A 22,292-nucleotide genomic window follows, 5' to 3' on the forward strand; every position below is an offset into this window, starting at 1 on the left:
GTCTTTTATTTTTTTGAAATTTAAACACATTTTATTTTTGGTAAATAAAGGGGATTTGCTATTAAAATTAAAACATGGAAGAAATATTGTGATTTATTTCTCTAAAAAATAAAGTATTATAATTTTTTTCAACAGTCGTAGCAGCATCACATACATTTTACTAAATAATAGTAATATTTCTAGCACAATGCCTTGATGTAAAAATTAACTTTTAGGTCTAGCTAATGAATGCATATTTGTCATTTTAACTGAACTTAAGACTGGTGGTGATGCTTAAGATATTTTTGGTCATTGAGGGTTTCTGTAAAAAAAATAGTAATAGATCATATTAATTATTATTAAAAGACAATACTACTACTAATTCTACTATCATACCAATGTATATACAATGCACTATGAATTGATGAGCTGCTGGGTTCATGAATATTAATCACGTTGTCTGCGTTCGGTCAAAATGATTTGCTGAAATCAAAACAGGGACGGTAAGAGATCAGCGCCAGCCAATGAAATTGCCATTTGCGCATTAGCTCCGCCCACTACCGGAGAAACCGTTATGTCTTCTGCTTGTTCGAAAATGAATATGAATAATTCTATATGAACTCCATTATTTTGACTGGAGAAGACAACAAAGAATAGTTTACATATAGCGTGTCGATTCAGCGTGGTAAGACTCTCGCTCTCTCTCTCTCTTTGCATGTGTGAGAAACAGCGCTATCAGCAAAGCGACGGTGAGTCGTGCGTCTTCACAAAGAGTTTACAGAGCATCAAATACAGGTGCGCTGTGCGTCCATTGAGATGAACTGAAAAGTTCAGATCGCTTGATGGAGAGAGAACTCTGAAGCTCAGATGCTGAAATTAATGCAAGCGTCATGCGCTTCAGTCTATGTAGTAAACAAACCCGCACGTCTCTGCCATTCATTAATTCACACGGAGACGCGCAGAACACATAGCGCGGAAATCATAGCGCTGAACCGGGTTTGAACGGGACCTCGGTACTACCGGTACTTAAAGAAACCTGGTACCGTCACATACATTTTTTTTTTAGTACCGACTTTGTACCGAAGTACCGGGTCTTTTGACAACACTAGTTTGGGAAGACATTTACCTCCGAGCTTCAGTGGGAGGGCATCAAGTGTCTCTCCCCCGAGTGCCGCTGGAATAATCGAGCTGAAACCGGTTCTTGCGCGTTGTTCTGCAGATTACGCGTCTAGTAAGTTACGCAGGAGTTACGCAAACAACGCACAACTTTCTCGCGCAAGCGTAGCTCCGCTCCAAACTCACTGCTCACTGTGTCCGAGCAGGAATGTGATGTTGAAAACTGTAGTGTAACGAACGCCTGCTGTTTCACCACAAATTTAGTAAACGTTTCATTGATTGCCGGAAACATTTTTTGAGATAACGTTACTGGAAAACGGAACAACTGTAACGTTATGTAAGGTAAAGTTTATGGCTTGTGATGGAGTGAGAGGTGACTTAGCATTACCGGCTAACTTTTTTTTTTTTTTTTTTTTTCATTACCGGCTAACTGACATAAATCAGCTGACGTGTAGTGCACCACTTTATCTCCAATATTTTCTAATGTGTTTATTGACAGTTTTGTATTTTATGAAGAAAACAATATACATTTTATCCGTTGCAGGATATATTTGAAGTATGCTGGGCCAGAGAAATTAGCATTAGCTTTTACTAAGATCTGCTTTAGTAGCGTTAGTTTGTTTTTATTTGACATTTAAATCTGTGGTATGCTGCAGATTTCTACATGTTAATGTAATATTATAATAAATTAAATGGCGATTTCTGTGTTTAAATTTGTCGGCTCCGTATGTAACGTTACTGTTGACAGCTGTGCGTAAAGTGACAGAAAAAACGAGAATCATGATGAAGATCAGTCCTCATTCATTCTCCCTTCTTCTGTCCATAAGAGACAGGTAAGTTAAACTTTATTAAATATAACTTAACCCCCCTCCCACACACACACATTCCCCCAACGACTAGTTTGTCTTGATTGTGTGCTTTTGTTGTTTGTGATTATAGCAGTGCTTACTTAAGCAGGATGGGTATTAAATTTATTTCTCCCTCATACAGTCTGGAATCAAAGCTTTAACGTCTCAGACATCACCCATCGGCAATAGAAGAGATCAAAGGGCGGGAGTTGAGCTCTTCCTCTGTGCAAGCTTCATCATCATCACCCTTTCCATCTGAAATGGAGGTTGCCCTGGTGAGTTGGTGCTAAGGATGTGTGCTTTACTGTAGATTTGTTTTACTGAAGTGAAATGTGAAATGTTGAATAACTTGAAGGTGAATATATTAGAATAGCCTGAGATTGAGCTACTTAAACTGACTGGCTATTAAAAAGTGACGGTGACATTCTTTTCTGATATATTCTGCAATGCTGATTGCTTACTAAACAGTAACATCAACTTGAATGTGTGACATTCTTTTGTGGAGAGAATAGTGGTTGTTCAAAATAAAACATAAAGTCAAGACATAATAAATTTCACTGATACTGAAAGAAACATACACACTTATTTTACACAATATAAATTCCGAATTCACTAAAATATTTTAATATTAATATTTAAGTATATTTTAACTGATGAAAAAACTTCTACATGTGTTTACTGACCAATCTGTCATAGTCACCGGCTGATGTTGAATGTCTCAAAAGGGCCAAAAACCAGCAGAATTGTTGTTTTGTCCGACATTATGTGTATTGGTAGGCTGAGGGAGTGTGCATGTTTTAGTGGCATTGCTTTTCTCAGCACAAAATCTTTTTTTATGTGCAAAAGGCATATAAATATCTGAAAGTCATTTTCTTTGTTGTGCTACCCGCCTGAACCTATGTTGGAATAATCTGATACATGCATCCAATGTATGACCCACATTTCCTCTGTCACATCCACACAAGCACACACTCACACAAATATACATATGCCTTCAGCGACTGCATGACTCACACTGTTCTGAAAGCACTTGATCTGGAACACAAACGGGGGGACTGAAACCACGGATGTGCGTTTAGGTATGCTAAGGAGTGGAGAAAGCCAGTGCCGAGATCGGCAAGCTTGGAAGCTTGTGGATTAAGCCGCTGAATCTCCTGCTGCTGGGTGGGAGGGGGTTAAAGAGAGATTTGTGGGTTTTGTGTTTGAGAGGAGAGAGTCGGGGGCTAACTCTGTCATGTGCTGTTAGTGGTAGCAGAAAGAGTGAGTGAGTTTGAGAGAGAGAGAGAGAGAGAGAGAGAGAGATAGAGATGCAAGAGAAAAAGGACCCTCATCCCAAATCTGCCAGCAGCCTGGGAAAGGTAGGGCAGATTAGTCAGTGGTTCACTGTATGTTTCTCTGGTGTGTGCTTCTGTGCAGTTGTGTGTGCGTCTGGCTTTCACTTGTGTCTTCTGTTTTCATGCTTTTAAATGAATCTCAGTGCTCCAAGGAGTCTGTCGGCAGTGCCCGAGTCTTAATGTGCATGTCAGTGTGCGTGTGATGTTGCTGACAGTGTCAGTGTGCGGTTGTGCATCTGTGTTGGGTGTGATTCTTTATTATGGCCAGTTTTGATGTGCGTTCATGTGTACATGTGGTCATACACAAACATCATATTACTTTTTTGCATAAATGTACATTGCATAATTGTATTGTAAGGTTTGGTGTCCATGCAGGGCTGTAAATATAGGATGGATATTCAGTGTGTGAGAATATCCTTTTATCTGTGGTGTCACTTTTGGTCACTGTGGTGTTTTTTAAGTGCCCTTGCAGTAGATGCAGAAGCTTGTTAAAGGGGGCATTACATGGAAAACTGAATTATTCTGCTCTTATGAAATAAAACTTTTACAATGCAGAGATGCCTTCCTAGTCCACCCAGAATGTTAATGAAAACCAAGCTGCAAAATGATGGAAACTATCTTTAGTAAAAACTTATTTGAAGTGTAATTAGATTATTTAGTTTGGCTCATATCCCATTCGTTTACATAAAGAGGGCGGGGTTTATGACTGCACTCCTTGATGACATTAGCATATGGATGCCCATGTTTCCATTTTTCAGCCATATGATGTGTCTTTTATTTTATTTTTTACAGGTCTGTTTTATTTTGTTTTGTTTTATATTTATTTCTACTTAACAAAATTGTTTTTTCCCCTTCATTTTAATAATCAGAAAGCTTGTCTAATCAATTGAATAAAATACAAAATAATTTCATTTACAACACAATATTGCATTTTTTTTGGTTATATATTTAAGTTAAACCAAACTTTTATTTTGGTGACTGTAAAAATAGATGGACGATGAAGGCCCCGATATACTTCGAACAAAGTTCATTTACGTTCTTTGTTTGGGGGCAAAAAGAAGTTTGAAAAGGCTGTGCGACGATATACTGTTTCCAAACATTCCAACATCCCCGTGCTGTTGGAGGCAGGGTGAAGATTAATGTAAACAATAACATATCGCGATGCTCGCACGTATCCCCTAAACAAAACAACAATGAAATGATGAAGGGTAGGCAATCTAGGTGTGAGACTGGCCCAATGCTCAGAATATTATAGACAAAAGAATAATGATTACCAGCAGTTCAGTCAAGTATCATGTTTGCAATACTAAAGAACCATTCTATTTCCATAATCAGTAATTTATGGGAAGTCTGAATGGCTCATAGGCTACGTTCACACTGCAAGGCTTAATGCTCAATTTCCGATTTTTTAAAAAAAATGCGATTTTTTTTTTTTGCAAGGCCGTTCACATTTCCAATTAAATGCGACCTTTTGTGATCTCCTGTGTGAACGTGAAATGACCCAGAAGTGACCCGCATGCGCAGAAGAGTACTCAACGCTCAACGACGTCACTCGTTGTTTGCGGAAGTAGCTACCGTTAAACATGGATGTCAACAACAGTGTAGTCAACAGCGGAGCTCTTTTTGCAATATTAAAGTTATTTTCCCAACGGAGCCAGCACAATTACAATCTTCTCATTTTAAGAAGAAAATTAAAAAGAAGGAGGAGAGCAAGGTTTTTGGCCATGGCGTTTTGTGGAGCAGTGTTAGCAACGTCGATACAGAGAAACGTGTGGGTGCGGAGTCGCATCCAGGAGTGGTGGGATACTGATGTGAGTGGCTTCACTAATACAGAATTCATCAGTTTATCTTCTCGTTCCCGCCTACTTCAACGCAGAATTATGACGTTTGTAGCTTATAAATGACGTACGGGTCGGATACATGTGGCCAGGTCGTTCAGACTGTCATGAAAAGATCAGATACAGGTCGCATAGGGGTAAAAAAATAGGAATTGGTTCGTTTCAGCCTGCAGTGTGAACGTAGCCATAGTCTGAAAAGTCAGTTTGTTACTTTATTTTATTACTGTTCATTTATTTTATTAAACTGGATAAATTGTTACACCTCTTTAAATTTTATGTGGTGCCATGATTTACTTTTGATAAAAACAAAGGTTTATTGTATATTCGTTTGGCATTTCATTTATTGTATACCCTTTAAATATTGTTTATTGAAAGAACAACAGCAGCAGCAGTATGGTGTAACATTTATTTGAAATGCATGTATGTGGTACTTGCCACCTTATATCTTTACTCATTCCTTTCATTTTTTTCATGGCTTTGGAAAACTTGTCTCGGATGTTTCTCTACATTACTTTTTGCATAACTCTGGGTCGTCGACACCATGCTTCGTTGCAAGGAATTAAATGCTTTCTGAATCTTTAAAGTCTCTCCGCGAGCGATCATACAGGTGTGGATATATTTGTGCCAGCTCAGCTATTTGACACTCCAGTGTATTCAGGAGATGGTGTTCTATGGTCAGAACTCCATAGAATGAGAAACAAACCAGTGGGAAAAAATTGCATGTCAAAGAAGGTGGAGTTTCATAACACACTCACTGATTGTGTAACTGCCACGGACCAATGGAAGCTCAAAGGTGTTTAGGAGCCATAACAAACTCCTCCAGAATGTTCACTTTGGTCAGCTGTTTCGAATTGCCGAAACAAACTCAAAGCGAACTTCGTTTCTGGCTGGTTTTGTTGGAAATGACATCATATCAGTTCGTTCTTCGATTTAGTTTGAAGTATATCGAGGCCTTGACTCTCCGCTTCCTTCCACTATTGAAAAGTGAAACCAAACTTGAACATACGTTAACTTGACTAGAGAACTACTTAAAATGATGGAAAACATCTTCAGGAAAAACATATTTGAAGGGTAATTGGATTATTTAGTTTGGCTTAAATCCCATTTGTTTACATAAAGAGGGCGGGGTTTTTACGACTGCAGCCAGCCACCAGATGCCGTTCAATTTTTTTAGCTTCACTTTTCAGGTCGTGTGGGGGCCGCACAAATGGTATTTTGTAGTGAAGGCCTTTGTTTTTTTTATATAAAAATCTTTACTTTATTATCTAATCTAAGAAGGATGTAGACAAACAATCAGCAATACAGCAGTGAGAGAAAAACAATACAAAATATAATATTCATGAGGTCAGTCATTCATTAGACAGGTTTAACATATAGATGTCTATAAAGTCGCTGTTTGAATTAGTCTGAAGCACTGTCTTCTATAATTTACAGGATTTGATGAGAGATTTCTTTCGTATGTGAGCAAAAAATGCACAGTTGGAAAATACTCAAATGAGCTGGATCGAGCTTGTAAATGAGAATCAAATCTGTAAATATGTATTGATAGCCAGCCCTACTGTTTCAGGAATTACACATTTCATCTTTAAATGAACACTAGCAAAAACAACCTGTTTTATTCTAAGGGTCAGAGGTGAAAGATGGTCATAGATCTAAACTATAACTGTTTTTGGTGCAACAAATTTGGACTAAAATTATAAGTAGACTTAAAGGAAAATAAACAAAATTGTAGTACTGTGTTGAATATGACCCCTTTAAGGTGCTGCCTTAATTGTATTCTCTTAAACTCTAGTTTTGTCATGTGATCTTTCTGTTCATCCGACAATTATTTGACTTCTCTGCCATAACCCACATTTTATATCCATCCCCTCATACTCTTTTCTAAATTTAACCCTTGTCTTGTCTTTCAATCCTTATTTCCTCAAACTCTGTCTTTCTGTGTTTGTCCTCTCAGGCTTATCCTGCCCTGAAGGCCTTCATGTGCGGCTCTCTCAGCGGCACGTGCTCCACTCTGCTGTTCCAGCCGTTGGATCTGGTGAAGACCAGACTGCAGACCCAGCAGAACAACATGCACCCAGGGTAAGACGTCACCAACCGACATGCCTGCTGTGACCCTCGCTGACCAAGTCTAGACATAAGCCTGCCGTTAGGCTGCTGTCTTTCTGCCCTGATCTTTGTCGGGTATTAGATGTCAAAGTCTTAGTTGGACTTGACTGACAGATTATAAACATGTCTTGTTTAACTTTAGTTAGTCTGTAATGTTGCTGTTTGAGCATAAAAATATCTGCAAATTTACAAATCTCAAAGACCAATTCAAAAGGAGATATTTTAACAGAAATTACTTTTCAAAAACTACAACGAACGACTCGTTTGGACTACAACGCATATTTTCCAGGATTTGTGATATCACAGATATCGATGAATGGGACAAGACCTGGTTGAGCTGCACTAGAGAAGGCAAAGAGTGTTATCACTTTGTTGGAGACATGCTAGCTTTCCCAAGGCAGATGAACTTAAGAGTGGTTACAATCATCTGGGTTTAAATCACGCTCAAATTGATTTGATTTTGACGCAATATTTACACTGAAGCTCGCAGGCAGCTATGGTAAGGGGCATGACATTTCCTGACCAGGCACCGAGTGCTGCCAATCACAACACATGCTGACCCAGCTAACCAATCACAACACACACTGACCCAGCTAATCAATCACAGCACACACTGACCCAGCTAATCAATCACAGCAAACACTGACCCAGCTAACCAATCACAGCACACACTGACCCAGCTAACCAATCACAGCACACACTGACCCAGCTAATCAATCACAACACACACTGACCCAGCTAACCAATCACAACACACACTGACCCAGCTAACCAATCACAACACACGCTCCAGCTAATCAATCACAGCACACACTGACCCAGCTGATCAATCACAGCACACACAGACCCAGCTAACCAATCACAACACACACTGACCCAGCTAATCAATCACAGCAAACACTGACCCAGCTAATCAATCACAGCACACGCTGACCCAGCTAACCAATCACAACACACACTGACCCAGCTAATCAATCACAGCACACACTGACCCAGCTAATCAATCACAGCACACACTGACCCAGCTAACCAATCACAGCACACACTGACCCAGCTAATCAATCACAGCACACACTGACCCAGCTAATCAATCACAGCACACACTGACCCAGCTAATCAATCACAGCACACGCTGACCCAGCTAATCAATCACAGCACACGCTGACCCAGCTAATCAATCACAGCACACGCTGACCCAGCTAACCAATCACAACAGACGCTGACCCAGCTAACCAATCACAACAGATGCTGACCCAGCTAACCAATCACAACACACGCTGACCCAGCTAACCAATCACAACACACGCTGACCCAGCTAACCAATCACAACACACACTGACCCAGCTAACCAATCACAACACACGCTGACCCAGCTAACCAATCACAACACACGCTGACCCAGCTAACCAATCACAACACACGCTGACCCAGCTAACCAATCACAACACACGCTGACCCAGCTAACCAATCACAACACACGCTGACCCAGCTAACCAATCACAACACACGCTGACCCAGCTAACCAATCACAACACACGCTGACCCAGCTAACCAATCACAACACACGCTGACCCAGCTAACCAATCACAACACACGCTGACCCAGCTAACCAATCACAACACACGCTGACCTAGCTAACCAATCACAGCACACGCTGACCCAGCTAACCAATCACAGCACACACTGACCCAGCTAACCAATCACAACACACGCTGACCCAGCTAACCAATCACAGCACACACTGACCCAGCTAATCAATCACAGCACACACTGACCCAGCTAACCAATCACAGCACATTTCGTATTTCAGAATCCAGGCCATCATTTGATACAGGAACTATTCGAGCCGTTCATGCCAGACTGGGGAGAGAGTTGTTGTTATAATGTAAAATATGTGATTGTGAACAATATTGTGTTTTTCGAACAACCTAGTATGAAAGCCTGTATAGTACACCCCAAAATAAAATCAAGACTTTGTTAAAGAGCATAATAGGACCCATTAAAAGGGATAGTTCACCCAAAAATGAAAATTACCCCATGATTTACTTATACCCTCAAATCATCCTAAGTGTACAGTATCTGACTTTCTTTCAGACTAGTGTTGGGAATCGTTAGAAATTTTTCGGTTCTACCTAACGGTTCCGGTTCCGATTCCGGTTCCATTAAAATCATTAAACAACTTTTGAAAAACAGTGGTAAAGAAAAATGCACAATACTCAATGCTCAATACTGTTTATTAGTTACTGTCAACTTAATTTAAAGGTTTCCCTCAATTAATGAAATATAAACTGTTATACTTATAACCATGTATACACACACTCCATAAAGCCGCTATTTTACAAATAATAATGCAGTAAGGAGATGGTGTGATGCAATGAGTGGTTTCCACATTATTAACATTTAAAATGCATTAAAATAAATACTATTTATCACTTTGTTTATCACTCTTAAAAATGACCTGTACACTAAATAATCTAACCCTCATATTTACATAAAAATTGCAGTCTGTTTATTTAGTGGTCCAAGTTGAAGTGAGTATGTATATTAATAACAATATGGGACAAATATAATGTAATTTAGTGGCAGCAAGTGGCTGCATTTCTGTTATTTGCTTTGTGACATCTTTTATGGGAAACGCTGAATCGTCAGAACACTGGCGGAAGACTGCTCACAGCGCTTGGTCACATGTCGCACCAGAACCGTTTTCGGTTCTTTTCAAAGACCAGAACCAGTTCTGAAAAAGAACCAGTTCTAGGTTCCAACCCTATTTCAGACAAATACAATCAGAGTTACATTAAAAAATGTCCTGGCTCTTCCAGACTTTATAATGGCAGTGAATGGCTGTTGATATTTAATCAGTCTCGCGAGAACCATTGTTGTGTTTACAGAAGCAAAGTTTCCTTTCTTTAGCAAAAGAAAACCAGTGTCCTCTTGGCTTAGAATCCAAAATCGTAATTTTATTCTTTGCTCTCTCCTCTGTGCTTCTGCATTTGTCATTTCTCACCAGAGCTTACACTTTTTATCATGGATGGATGCTCTTTGGTTTTGCTACCCTTTCAGTTGTCGTGGCAACTGTGCGGCTGTAGCTTTTATTTTTTGGTGAGATGCTTGTTGAGTGTATGTGCCTGTGTTTATATAACCGTGTCCTCTCTGTATGCTGTGTGGGAGTGCTCTGTTATTAAACTGTCTGCCTCTCTCAGCTTGGCAGAGAATAACATGTTTTTTTTTTTTTTTTTTTAATTGCTTAATTTACATAACAAGACAGGGAACCAACAATGTAAGACACTTTCATATAGACGAGCACAAAGTTTACATTAAAGAGAGAAAAATAAATAAATAAATACATAAATAAATAAACACAAATAAAAAACAAAAAACAAAACAACAACACAAAAACAAGGAGCAAGGATGAAACCAAAATTGTAGTCAAAATCTAAAAAAAATTAAAATAACAGATATTTTGACAAAGAGAAACATAACCTTTCAGATTTTCTATTAAGTGTTTTGAGGCATTTTAAGCTCTGAAACATTTTAACAAACTCGCATAAAAATATATTGAAGGAAGGTTTACATTTTTTCCATTTACAAGTATGTATATGATATTTACCCATCAACAAAACAAAATTCACAACATCAGAGAAGGATGAATTTAAATCACATTTAAAAAAGAGCACATCTTGCTAGGTTATAGGAGAAACTGTCTCCATTTTTACTGACAACCAGCTATGTGTATCAAACCAAAATTTAGAAGAAACCTCACAATAAAAGAAAAGGTGATCAAGTGTTTCAGGAAATGAAGAGCAGAAACCACAAGGATCTACATCGAAATGAAATCGTTTTTGTATAAAGTCACTAACTGGATATATCCTAAACATAATTTTATAATGAGTCTCCTTGACCTTTGGAGCAACTGGGTAAACCATATAACGGGTAAAAGCTTTGTGCTTTACTGAGGTTTCAACATCTCCCAAAAAATAACATTTATAATCACCAGTGATGATACGTTTAAGTTCTTTATAAATAAGTTTGTTGTTACACTTATGGTCTAAAAGGTCAACATTACATATTTTCAAAGAGGGAAGAGAAACTACTGGTCTAGATAAAAGATCAGAAAAACTGCTTTGGATTATTCTTAACAATCCAGTAGGTATAGCATTGCATACCTTATTATAACCTTTTAATGTAATTTTAACTCTGTGTTTATTAATGAAACCAATATAAGATAAGAAAAAGCCATTATCATCTAACAAATCATGAATAAAAATAATACCTTGACTATACCAATCACTTTTAAACAGAGATTTTCTATTAACAATTACAACCCTATTATTGCAAAGAGTGGAGTTGTGAGGGGAAAAGTTATGGGTAAATATCATTTTCCAAAAAAACATTACTTGTTTATGAAAATTAGATACCTTCAGAGGAATTTTACAAGGGTCGAGATCACATCTCAACACAAAATCAAGGCCGCCAATTTTTTTAAAAATGTGGTTAGGAATATGGTACCATATCGAGTGTGTCTTTGTTAAACACTCTTTCAACCATTTTATTCTGAATGTACCAAGAAGAGATTCAAAGTCAATGGCTCTCAAACCTCCATGTTCATACTCTTTTACCATATGAAATTTACGTAAATAATGTGTTTTATTTTTCCAAATAAATTTAAATAAGATTGAATTCACCGATTTAATTACTCTCGGGGCAGTATACAAGGCTTGAGATAAGTAAATAAGTTTGGATATTCCCTCAGTTTTAGTTATGAGAATTCTACCCAATATAGATAGGTCTCGAGATAACCAATGATTTAAGGATTTTTTCATACTTTCTATTTTAGAGTTAAAATTTGAGTGTTCTCTATTAACAACATTATTTGTAATCATAACCCCTAAATACTTAACCTCCTTTTTTACTGGAATGCCCTCTATAACGTCTAAATTACAATTATGGATTGCCATTAGTTCACATTTTTTAAGTTTAGAGTCAGGCCTGATGCCTTTGAGAAAACAGAAATTTTTTCAATAACTAATGGAAGTACCTCTTTATTTTGAAGAAATAAAAGAGTGAGAATAACATGTTACCCATGTCATATTATGTGTCCTTATGTGCTCAGCATGCCAACTAACCTCAAAGATGTTTGTCTCCTTCACCCTTCTTTATCTCTCTGTCCATGTCCCTCATGACCATTTTTATTTCTGTCTTTGTCTCTCAGTGCTCCTAAAGTGGGGATGATTACAGTCTTTTTCAACGTGATCCGCACAGAGAAGCTGCTTGGCCTGTGGAAGGGGGTTACACCGGTGAGTCAAGTGTGTTTGCTGCTGTGTCCATTTCCTTTGGTCCTCGCTCACTGTTTGATCTCACTACAGCATCAGTGTTGTGATCTCAGACATTCTTCCAATTCTTCATTTTAATGCAACTGTAAACCACATACTTAATGTGGTACAAACAAAAATGAGTCCTGTGAGGAATATTATTCCATATCGTATCGATTAAAAGTACACTTTTTTTAAACCTGTTTTGTTGATGGTGAAACCGAAAATTCAGGATGCACTTTGCTGAAAACTGAACTTAAAAAATGAATGTTAATTAATAATTAATTAATTGATCAAACTATACAAACATTTAAAGTGCACATAAGGCAGTTTTTTATGTCAACTTAAAAGAAATTAGGTTTCTTCTCTAACTTTAATGTTTAAATATAAACATTTAAAGGGTGGCTCTAATAAAAGCAGATTTATTCAAACATATGTTACATAATGACGACAACAGGTTAAGTGAATAGTGTATATATTTAGCAAAATACTTCTCTATAGAATTGTTTTTTATGGACATTGAATTGCATTCCTGAGGTAAATGTGGCATTACCTGACATTTTTTTACAAGCTATTTTCTTGATTTCTGTTTTGTGGCTGAAACATTGGTTTAACGATTACATGTGACATGTCACATTTCAGTAAGTTGTTTGTTTCAAAATACCCTTGATGTTCATTTCTGATATTTTTTTTTGTGCTACAACTAGTAGTAAAAATTAAGAGATGATTGGTTCATCTCCATGCTGCCACTTAAACTGAACTGGTTGCCAAAATTTAAATACATCATTATTATTATTTTCTTTTTTCACTGTTCACTCTCTTTGTCCCCTACAGTCGTTCATGCGCTGTATCCCTGGTGTAGGGATCTACTTCAGCACATTTTACTCGCTGAAGCAGCACTTCTTCCAGGATAGGTCTCCGAATGCAGGGGAGGCGGTGTTGCTAGGGGCTGGGGCTCGTTGTGTGGCAGGTGTGGCCATGCTGCCCATCACAGTCATTAAGACTCGTTTTGAAGTGAGTATTATTACTCCGCTCTGACACTGTATGCACATTGAAAATGCATGTCTTCTGCTGTATCTGTGTGTTTATTTACTGTTGCATGTTTTATTTCAGAGTGGGCGGTACAATTACATAAGTGTAGCTGGTGCTCTTAAAAGTGTGTGTCAGAACGAAGGACCGAGGGCGCTTTACTCTGGGCTCACAGCGACTTTACTCAGAGACGCCCCGTTCTCTGGCATCTATGTCATGTTCTACAGCCAGGCCAAAAAGGCTTTGCCACAGGGTGAGATCCTGATCAAGTCATGATTGTGATGAAATCTGAGGATATGGCATTGTTTAATAACGTCTGCTCTCTCTCAACTCGCTCAGAGATCAGCTCATCCTCCTTTGTTCCAATGGTTAATTTTGGCTGTGGTGTGGTGGCTGGTATTTTGGCATCTCTAGCCACTCAGCCAGCAGATGTGATCAAAACCCACATGCAAGTGAGCCCAGCGTTGTATCCCAAGACCAGGGATGCTGTACATCATGTTTTTACTGTAAGCATCGTGGGATAAATCATATTTGTCTTTAGTGACCTTTGAAAATGTTTTCAAATACAAAATTCTAATTTTGTATTTAAATTATTTGATTAATCAAGAAACCTAAAAATATGTATTAAAGTTTCCATAAAAGTTGTTGAAACAATTTTAAACATTGATAATAATAAGAAATGTTATTTAAGCAGCAAATCAGCATATGATAACGATTTCTGAAGTATCATGTGATGCTGAAGACAGGAGTAATGATGCTGTAAATTCAGCTTTGATCACCGGAATAAATTACATTTTAAAATATATTCAAATAAAAAACAGTTACTTTAAATTATATTTCACAATATTTCAGATTTTACTGTATGTTTGATCAAATAAATGTAGACTCTGAGCATATATGACTTTAATATATATATATATATATATATATATATATATATATATATATATATATATATATTATTATTATTATTTTTATTATACTTTTTTTTTTTTTTTAACAGTAGTGTACCATTTTTACCATTTTAGTTTTGAATGCAGTATGTATTAGATGCACAAAACTCACGTACGGACAGACTATCACATTCACTTTTTGTTTGTTTGTCCTGAATCTCTCTAAATCTCTGAATACTTTTATGAAACAAATTTGATGTAAACCCAGTCAGTTATGTTTTCAGAACTGGACTAAACATCTGATATGTGGAAATAGATCTGTACATTAGTGTGAACGCAGCCTATTAAAGCTGCCACTGTCTGTAATGTCATCAGTAAGAATCAAACAGCAATAGTGCTGAGAAAAAAATAAAAATCTATTACTATGTTTGTCTGTAAACTTTCAGATACTAAAATTTGTTTTTGTTCATCACTTTTAATTGTCTTTTTTCCCCTTTATTACTTTATATTTGCTTATATGTTTAGAAGCTATATTTTGTTGGTTAAATTCTTTATTGTTTTATTTATTATAAATGTGTAATTTATAAATTTATTAATTATTAATTAATTTATTTATTAATTTATTATTATTTAAGTTATATTAAGTTATCCTGCTTTTATAATTAAATAAAAATGCACAAAATAAATTTGATATAAAATTTATATAAAAATGTAGCCATGTGCAGTAATATTGGAAATTGAGGATGCAATGCATCATGATGAATGACATGATGAATGATAATCCTGATCGAATCGAATTGTGAAACCAGTGAAGATTCAAAATTCTCTACATAGTGAATGCTGTGAATGTAACTGAAAGATAATATTAACACCCAACATTTTCGTCTAAATGTTCTGTTTCAAACTTGACTATCACATTAGTCAAATGAATTTAAGTTAAATGTTAAATGAATTGTGAAAGTTGTTCTGTATTTTATAAAAATCTGTTTTTAAACACATTTGGTGTATTTTATGTATGGAGTTCATACTGTGTCAGGTTCTTAAGTCAGATCTTTTGTCAGCAGATTAAAGTCTCTTAGACTAAGTCAGTTACAGAATTTGAATTCTTTTCTCTCTCTTTTCTGATTTTAGAAGCATGGCTTGAGCGGGTTCTTTCAAGGAGCAGTTCCTCGTTCTCTGAGGAGAACCCTCATGGCAGCCATGGCCTGGACTGTGTACGAGCAGCTGATGGCACGCATGGGACTGAAGTCCTAAAGACACCCCGCACACTTTATATGTGGACTTCATTCTGTGTGTGTCCGATACAGGAGTGTGTGCTTTTCAGACGGTGGTGAAAAGATGGCGTTCTATTATCCTTGAAGGCTTGATCAAATCAAAAGCAGCTAGTGTTGGCTGAGGTACCGGTAATAGTAGGTATGTGTGTGTGATTGTCTGTGTGTGTTAGTGTTTTCAGGTGCAGTGAGTCTTTACCCCGTGACACCTCTGACAGTGACATTCCTAAATTGCCACAATGTGAGTTTGTCTGCCTACATATTGAGACAGGGGTCCGCAATGAAGAATACCAATGAGAGACCGTCAGCTCACAAGAAAACACTCCTTTCACAAGAAGAAAATTGGCAACTAACCTTAGTATACTACATGACTCAGTGTCATTGAAAAGTGCCCACCTTTTCAGGGTTTTCAGAAATGGACGACTCCATAGACTCCAGTGTCTGAGATAGTTCCTAAGCCTAAATCCTTTTTAGTCGAGTATGAGGCTTAGTGAGTGTCCAAGAGACTGGTGTTACAAAGACATGTTGACATAATACTCCAGCACTCCAGCAATCAGACCGAATTACTCTTGGGCTGAGAAACTCAACTGACAACACATGACTGTCTCACCAACATACTCCGTTCCGAACATAATTGCTCGTCTCTATGCGATGATTTGTGCTGTTCTACTGATTTCCTGTGCTGTGTGGCTGGATGGATTTATCAGTGCATTCAAGTACACTGTTTTTTATTTTCTTGAACGCTCACTCTTGGGCGCAGACAAAGCTTAGATTTGGATTGAATGAGACTTCGTAAGATTTAGACCTGGAGAAACATTTAATATTTATTAAAGAAATAGGAGAACAAATGTTATTGTTCCTGGGAAAACAATGTTTGAAATTGCAATACTTCATTTATTGTATTTGCAAACGTTGTATTTTGTGTGAAACCAATGTAAGACTCCATAGTGTCATCAATGGTGCTCGGTGTGAACACAGTGTAATGTTGATTCAACATGACCCATTAGTTTTAGAAAGTCTGTCAAAAACATGTCCGGGTGGTTGTTCAAACTTAAAATTTGTAGAGAAAATGAAGCTTATGAGAACCATTAGGATTTCTGGCATTGTGATATTAGTTCCATTTCTTTTAGGCACATTTTCTCCCCAAATTTGCATTAAAAAAAAATATATATATATATATTTATTTTTAACACTATGGTAGATTTTGTTGTCCTGCCTTTAATCAGCAAATTACAGTAACTTGTAGTATAAAACCTTTGATAATAATAAAATTCAAGGATTCATTACAATAATAGATATTTAGGCGAAATATTATTAATTGTCTTGTAAATAATGTCACAATGCAAAAATGTTTATGGATTCGAAATAGAATTTGATTTAAGCCAAATATAATTTCTTTCCTTTTTTTTTCTCCTCTTGAAATTTTGGGAGTTAATATCATGTGGACATGTTTTCATGAAATTCACAGTATAAAACTTTGGGTTTCTTGTCCTCTTGGTTATCTTGGTGATAGTATGTTACTATTTGTCACTGTATATACTTTGAGGGTTGGTACTCCATCTGTGCACTGCTTAGTGTCGAACCCAATAGGAATTAAACGTTTTGATTGTACTACAAGGATCATTATATATGTCAAATGACTGGCTATTTAAATTCAGGAATGTGTTATACTACAGTAATTATAATTTAATTTAGTTTGCGGAATTCAATTCCATCAAAAAATTGTTTTAAATTGTCTTGATTATATTGGCTTATTCCTGACACAGAAAGATGATCTGCTGCAGAATGAAGTCTGGAAGACATTTGGAGCTTAGTAATACAAGTGGGTTCATAAGTTTCGATCACTGCACACTACATGCATATAGTTTGTGAAAGCACTTTAAAATCAGTAAAGCTGATTGCATTCAAACTGATTCTGGGTGGTGTGTGTGTGTGTGTGTGTGTGTGTTGGTCACATGTTGCTATGTGTCATTAGTCATTGTGCTTTGTGCTGTACTGTGGAGATACTCTTTTGCCTTCACACAATCAGTATTGTCTCTTCAGCATTTCTTATTGCCATTATTGTTGATATTTTGTCTGTATGTGACAATATTTGTACATGCAAATGTTACGCCTATTTTAAAATGTGAATATATCTGCCCTGTTTTATAATTGGTTGTGAAAGGTTTTTGTTTTGCAGGTGGTTTTGTAACTTAGCAAAGATGGATAAAAATCAGTAATGCTCTTTTTGTGCTTTTTGCTAGGGAAAAAACTGAGAACAATGGTTTAGTATACTGTTAACGTGGCACAAAACGGTCTTGCTTTGCTGTTTTTGTGCTCTGCTGGGTGCTGCTGATGGTACAGACCCTGACAGCCGGACAGCTCCGTGTCCCCAGACATGCAGCCAGACAGTGTAAAGAGAGTCAGGTATGAGGACACTAGAGGGATTGAAGCACTGCTGTGACACAAGTCAAACGACAAGCAGTGATTATACCACAGACACCAGACCTCATCAGTCTACTGTCTGCTTTTTTTTATACCTAACTGCAAAATGACTCAAGCATAGTTTTCAGAAGACTCCTTAAGGAAATGATGATCTCATAATAATATGAGCATAAACCAGAATGCAGACATTAGACTTGTGCTGCTATTTGATGGAGTTAACATGGTTAAAATAAGCAATAAACAAGACAATACATTACATGATGTCATTTGCTTATATACAGTCATGGCCAAAAGTTTTGAGAATTACATAAATATTGGAAATTGGAAAAGTTGCTGCTTAAGTTTTTATAATAGCAATTTGCATATACTCCAGAATGTTATGAAGAGTGATCAGATGAATTGCATAGTCCTTTTTTGCCATGAAAATTAACTTAATCCCAAAAAAACCTTTCCACTGCATTTCATTGCTGTCATTAAAGGACCTGCTGAGATCATTTCAGTAATCGTCTTGTTAACTCAGGTGAGAATGTTGACGAGCACAAGGCTGGAGATCATTATGTCAGGCTGATTGGTTTAGAATGGCAGACTTGACATGTTAAAAGGAGGGTGATGCTTGAAATCATTTTTCTTCCATTGTTAACCATGGTGACCTGCAAAGAAATGCGTGCAGCCATCATTGCGTTGCATAAAAATGGCTTCACAGGCAAGGATATTGTGGCTACTAAGATTGCACCTAAATCAACAATTTATAGGATCATCAAGAACTTCAAGGAAAGAGGTTAAATTCTTGTAAAGAAGGCTTCAGGGCGTCCAAGAAAGTCCAGCAAGCGCCAGGATCGTCTCCTAAAGAGGATTCAGCTGCGGGATCGGATTGCCACCAGTGCAGAGCTTGCTCAGGAATGGCAGCAGGCAGGTGTGAGCGCATCTGCACGCACAGTGAGGCCAAGACTTTTGGAAGATGGCCTGGTGTCAAGAAGGGCAGCAAAGAAGCCACTTCTCTCCAAAAAAAAACATCAGGGACAGATTGATCTTCTGCAGAAAGTATAATGAATGGACTGCTGAGGACTGGGGCAAAGTCATATTCTCCGATGAAGCCCCTTTCTGATTGTTTGGGGCATCTGGAAAAAGGCTTGCCTGGAGAAGAAAAGGTGAGCGCTACCATCAGTCCTGTGTCATGCCAACAGTAAAGCATCCTGACACCACATTTTCTCCCCAAATTTGCATTAAAAAAAAATATATATATATATATATATATTTATTTTTAACACTATGGTAGATTTTGTTGTCCTGCCTTTAATCAGCAAATTACAGTAACTTGTAGTATAAAACCTTTGATAATAATAAAATTCAAGGATTCATTACAATAATAGATATTTAGGCGAAATATTATTAATTGTCTTGTAAATAATGTCACAATGCAAAAATGTTTATGGATTCGAAATAGAATTTGATTTAAGCCAAATATAATTTCTTTCCTTTTTTTTTCTCCTCTTGAAATTTTGGGAGTTAATATCATGTGGACATGTTTTCATGAAATTCACAGTATAAAACTTTGGGTTTCTTGTCCTCTTGGTTATCTTGGTGATAGTATGTTACTATTTGTCACTGTATATACTTTGAGGGTTGGTACTCCATCTGTGCACTGCTTAGTGTCGAACCCAATAGGAATTAAACGTTTTGATTGTACTACAAGGATCATTATATATGTCAAATGACTGGCTATTTAAATTCAGGAATGTGTTATACTACAGTAATTATAATTTAATTTAGTGTGCGGAATTCAATTCCATCAAAAAATTGTTTTAAATTGTCTTGATTATATTGGCTTATTCCTGACACAGAAAGATGATCTGCTGCAGAATGAAGTCTGGAAGACATTTGGAGCTTAGTAATACAAGTGGGTTCATAAGTTTCGATCACTGCACACTACATGCATATAGTTTGTGAAAGCACTTTAAAATCAGTAAAGCTGATTGCATTCAAACTGATTCTGGGTGGTGTGTGTGTGTGTGTGTGTGTGTTGGTCACATGTTGCTATGTGTCATTAGTCATTGTGCTTTGTGCTGTACTGTGGAGATACTCTTTTGCCTTCACACAATCAGTATTGTCTCTTCAGCATTTCTTATTGCCATTATTGTTGATATTTTGTCTGTATGTGACAATATTTGTACATGCAAATGTTACGCCTATTTTAAAATGTGAATATATCTGCCCTGTTTTATAATTGGTTGTGAAAGGTTTTTGTTTTGCAGGTGGTTTTGTAACTTAGCAAAGATGGATAAAAATCAGTAATGCTCTTTTTGTGCTTTTTGCTAGGGAAAAAACTGAGAACAATGGTTTAGTATACTGTTAACGTGGCACAAAACGGTCTTGCTTTGCTGTTTTTGTGCTCTGCTGGGTGCTGCTGATGGTACAGACCCTGACAGCCGGACAGCTCCGTGTCCCCAGACATGCAGCCAGACAGTGTAAAGAGAGTCAGGTATGAGGACACTAGAGGGATTGAAGCACTGCTGTGACACAAGTCAAACGACAAGCAGTGATTATACCACAGACACCAGACCTCATCAGTCTACTGTCTGCTTTTTTTTATACCTAACTGCAAAATGACTCAAGCATAGTTTTCAGAAGACTCCTTAAGGAAATGATGATCTCATAATAATATGAGCATAAACCAGAATGCAGACATTAGACTTGTGCTGCTATTTGATGGAGTTAACATGGTTAAAATAAGCAATAAACAAGACAATACATTACATGATGTCATTTGCTTATATACAGTCATGGCCAAAAGTTTTGAGAATTACATAAATATTGGAAATTGGAAAAGTTGCTGCTTAAGTTTTTATAATAGCAATTTGCATATACTCCAGAATGTTATGAAGAGTGATCAGATGAATTGCATAGTCCTTTTTTGCCATGAAAATTAACTTAATCCCAAAAAAACCTTTCCACTGCATTTCATTGCTGTCATTAAAGGACCTGCTGAGATCATTTCAGTAATCGTCTTGTTAACTCAGGTGAGAATGTTGACGAGCACAAGGCTGGAGATCATTATGTCAGGCTGATTGGTTTAGAATGGCAGACTTGACATGTTAAAAGGAGGGTGATGCTTGAAATCATTTTTCTTCCATTGTTAACCATGGTGACCTGCAAAGAAATGCGTGCAGCCATCATTGCGTTGCATAAAAATGGCTTCACAGGCAAGGATATTGTGGCTACTAAGATTGCACCTAAATCAACAATTTATAGGATCATCAAGAACTTCAAGGAAAGAGGTTAAATTCTTGTAAAGAAGGCTTCAGGGCGTCCAAGAAAGTCCAGCAAGCGCCAGGATCGTCTCCTAAAGAGGATTCAGCTGCGGGATCGGATTGCCACCAGTGCAGAGCTTGCTCAGGAATGGCAGCAGGCAGGTGTGAGCGCATCTGCACGCACAGTGAGGCCAAGACTTTTGGAAGATGGCCTGGTGTCAAGAAGGGCAGCAAAGAAGCCACTTCTCTCCAAAAAAAAACATCAGGGACAGATTGATCTTCTGCAGAAAGTATAATGAATGGACTGCTGAGGACTGGGGCAAAGTCATATTCTCCGATGAAGCCCCTTTCTGATTGTTTGGGGCATCTGGAAAAAGGCTTGCCTGGAGAAGAAAAGGTGAGCGCTACCATCAGTCCTGTGTCATGCCAACAGTAAAGCATCCTGACACCATTCATGTGTGGGGTTGCTTCTCATCCAAGGGAGTGGGCTCGCTCACAATTCTGCCCAAAAACACAGCCATGAATAAAGAATGGTACCAAAACACCCTCCAACAGCAACTTCTTCCAACAATCCAACAACAGTTTGGTGAAGAACAATGCATTTTCCAGCACGATGGAGCACCGTGCCATAAGGCAAAAGTGATAACTAAGTGGCTCGGGGACCAGAATGTTGAAATTTTGGGTCCATGGCCTGGAAACTCCCCAGATCTTAATCCCATTGAGAACTTGTGGTCAATCCTCAAGAGGCGGGTGGACAAACAAAAACCCACTAATTCTGACAAACTCCAAGAAGTGATTATGAAAGAATGGGTTGCTATCAGTCAGGATTTGGCCCAGAAGTTGATTGAGAGCATGACCAGTCGAATTGCAGAGGTCCTGAAAAAGAAGGGCCAACAC

General features: G+C 37.5%; 1 protein-coding gene across 4 annotated transcripts; it reads left to right on the forward strand.

The window, feature by feature from the left end:
- Positions 1-1,216: 1,216 nt before the first annotated feature.
- Positions 1,217-16,901, forward strand: LOC132152144 (mitochondrial glycine transporter B-like). Of its 4 annotated transcripts, XM_059560877.1 has the most exons (9): positions 1,217-1,437; positions 1,844-1,928; positions 2,086-2,218; positions 7,070-7,194; positions 12,431-12,515; positions 13,365-13,544; positions 13,644-13,812; positions 13,899-14,065; positions 15,584-16,901. In XM_059560877.1, the coding sequence occupies exons 3-9, from the start codon at positions 2,204-2,206 to the stop codon at positions 15,704-15,706; spliced, it is 864 nt and encodes a 287-aa protein (XP_059416860.1). In that variant the 5' UTR covers positions 1,217-1,437; positions 1,844-1,928; positions 2,086-2,203; the 3' UTR covers positions 15,707-16,901. The 4 variants fall into 4 exon arrangements, 3 of the variants coding, with proteins under 3 accessions (XP_059416860.1, XP_059416861.1, XP_059416859.1); XM_059560878.1 differs by lacking the exon at positions 1,217-1,437 and having other exon boundaries at positions 1,519-1,928; XR_009436483.1 differs by lacking the exons at positions 1,217-1,437; positions 1,844-1,928; positions 2,086-2,218 and adding an exon at positions 3,155-3,301 and having other exon boundaries at positions 15,584-16,111; positions 16,162-16,901.
- Positions 16,902-22,292: the final 5,391 nt, after the last annotated feature.

This window comes from Carassius carassius, chromosome 10 (assembly GCF_963082965.1).
Source record: "Carassius carassius chromosome 10, fCarCar2.1, whole genome shotgun sequence".
Lineage (NCBI taxonomy): Eukaryota > Metazoa > Chordata > Actinopteri > Cypriniformes > Cyprinidae > Carassius > Carassius carassius.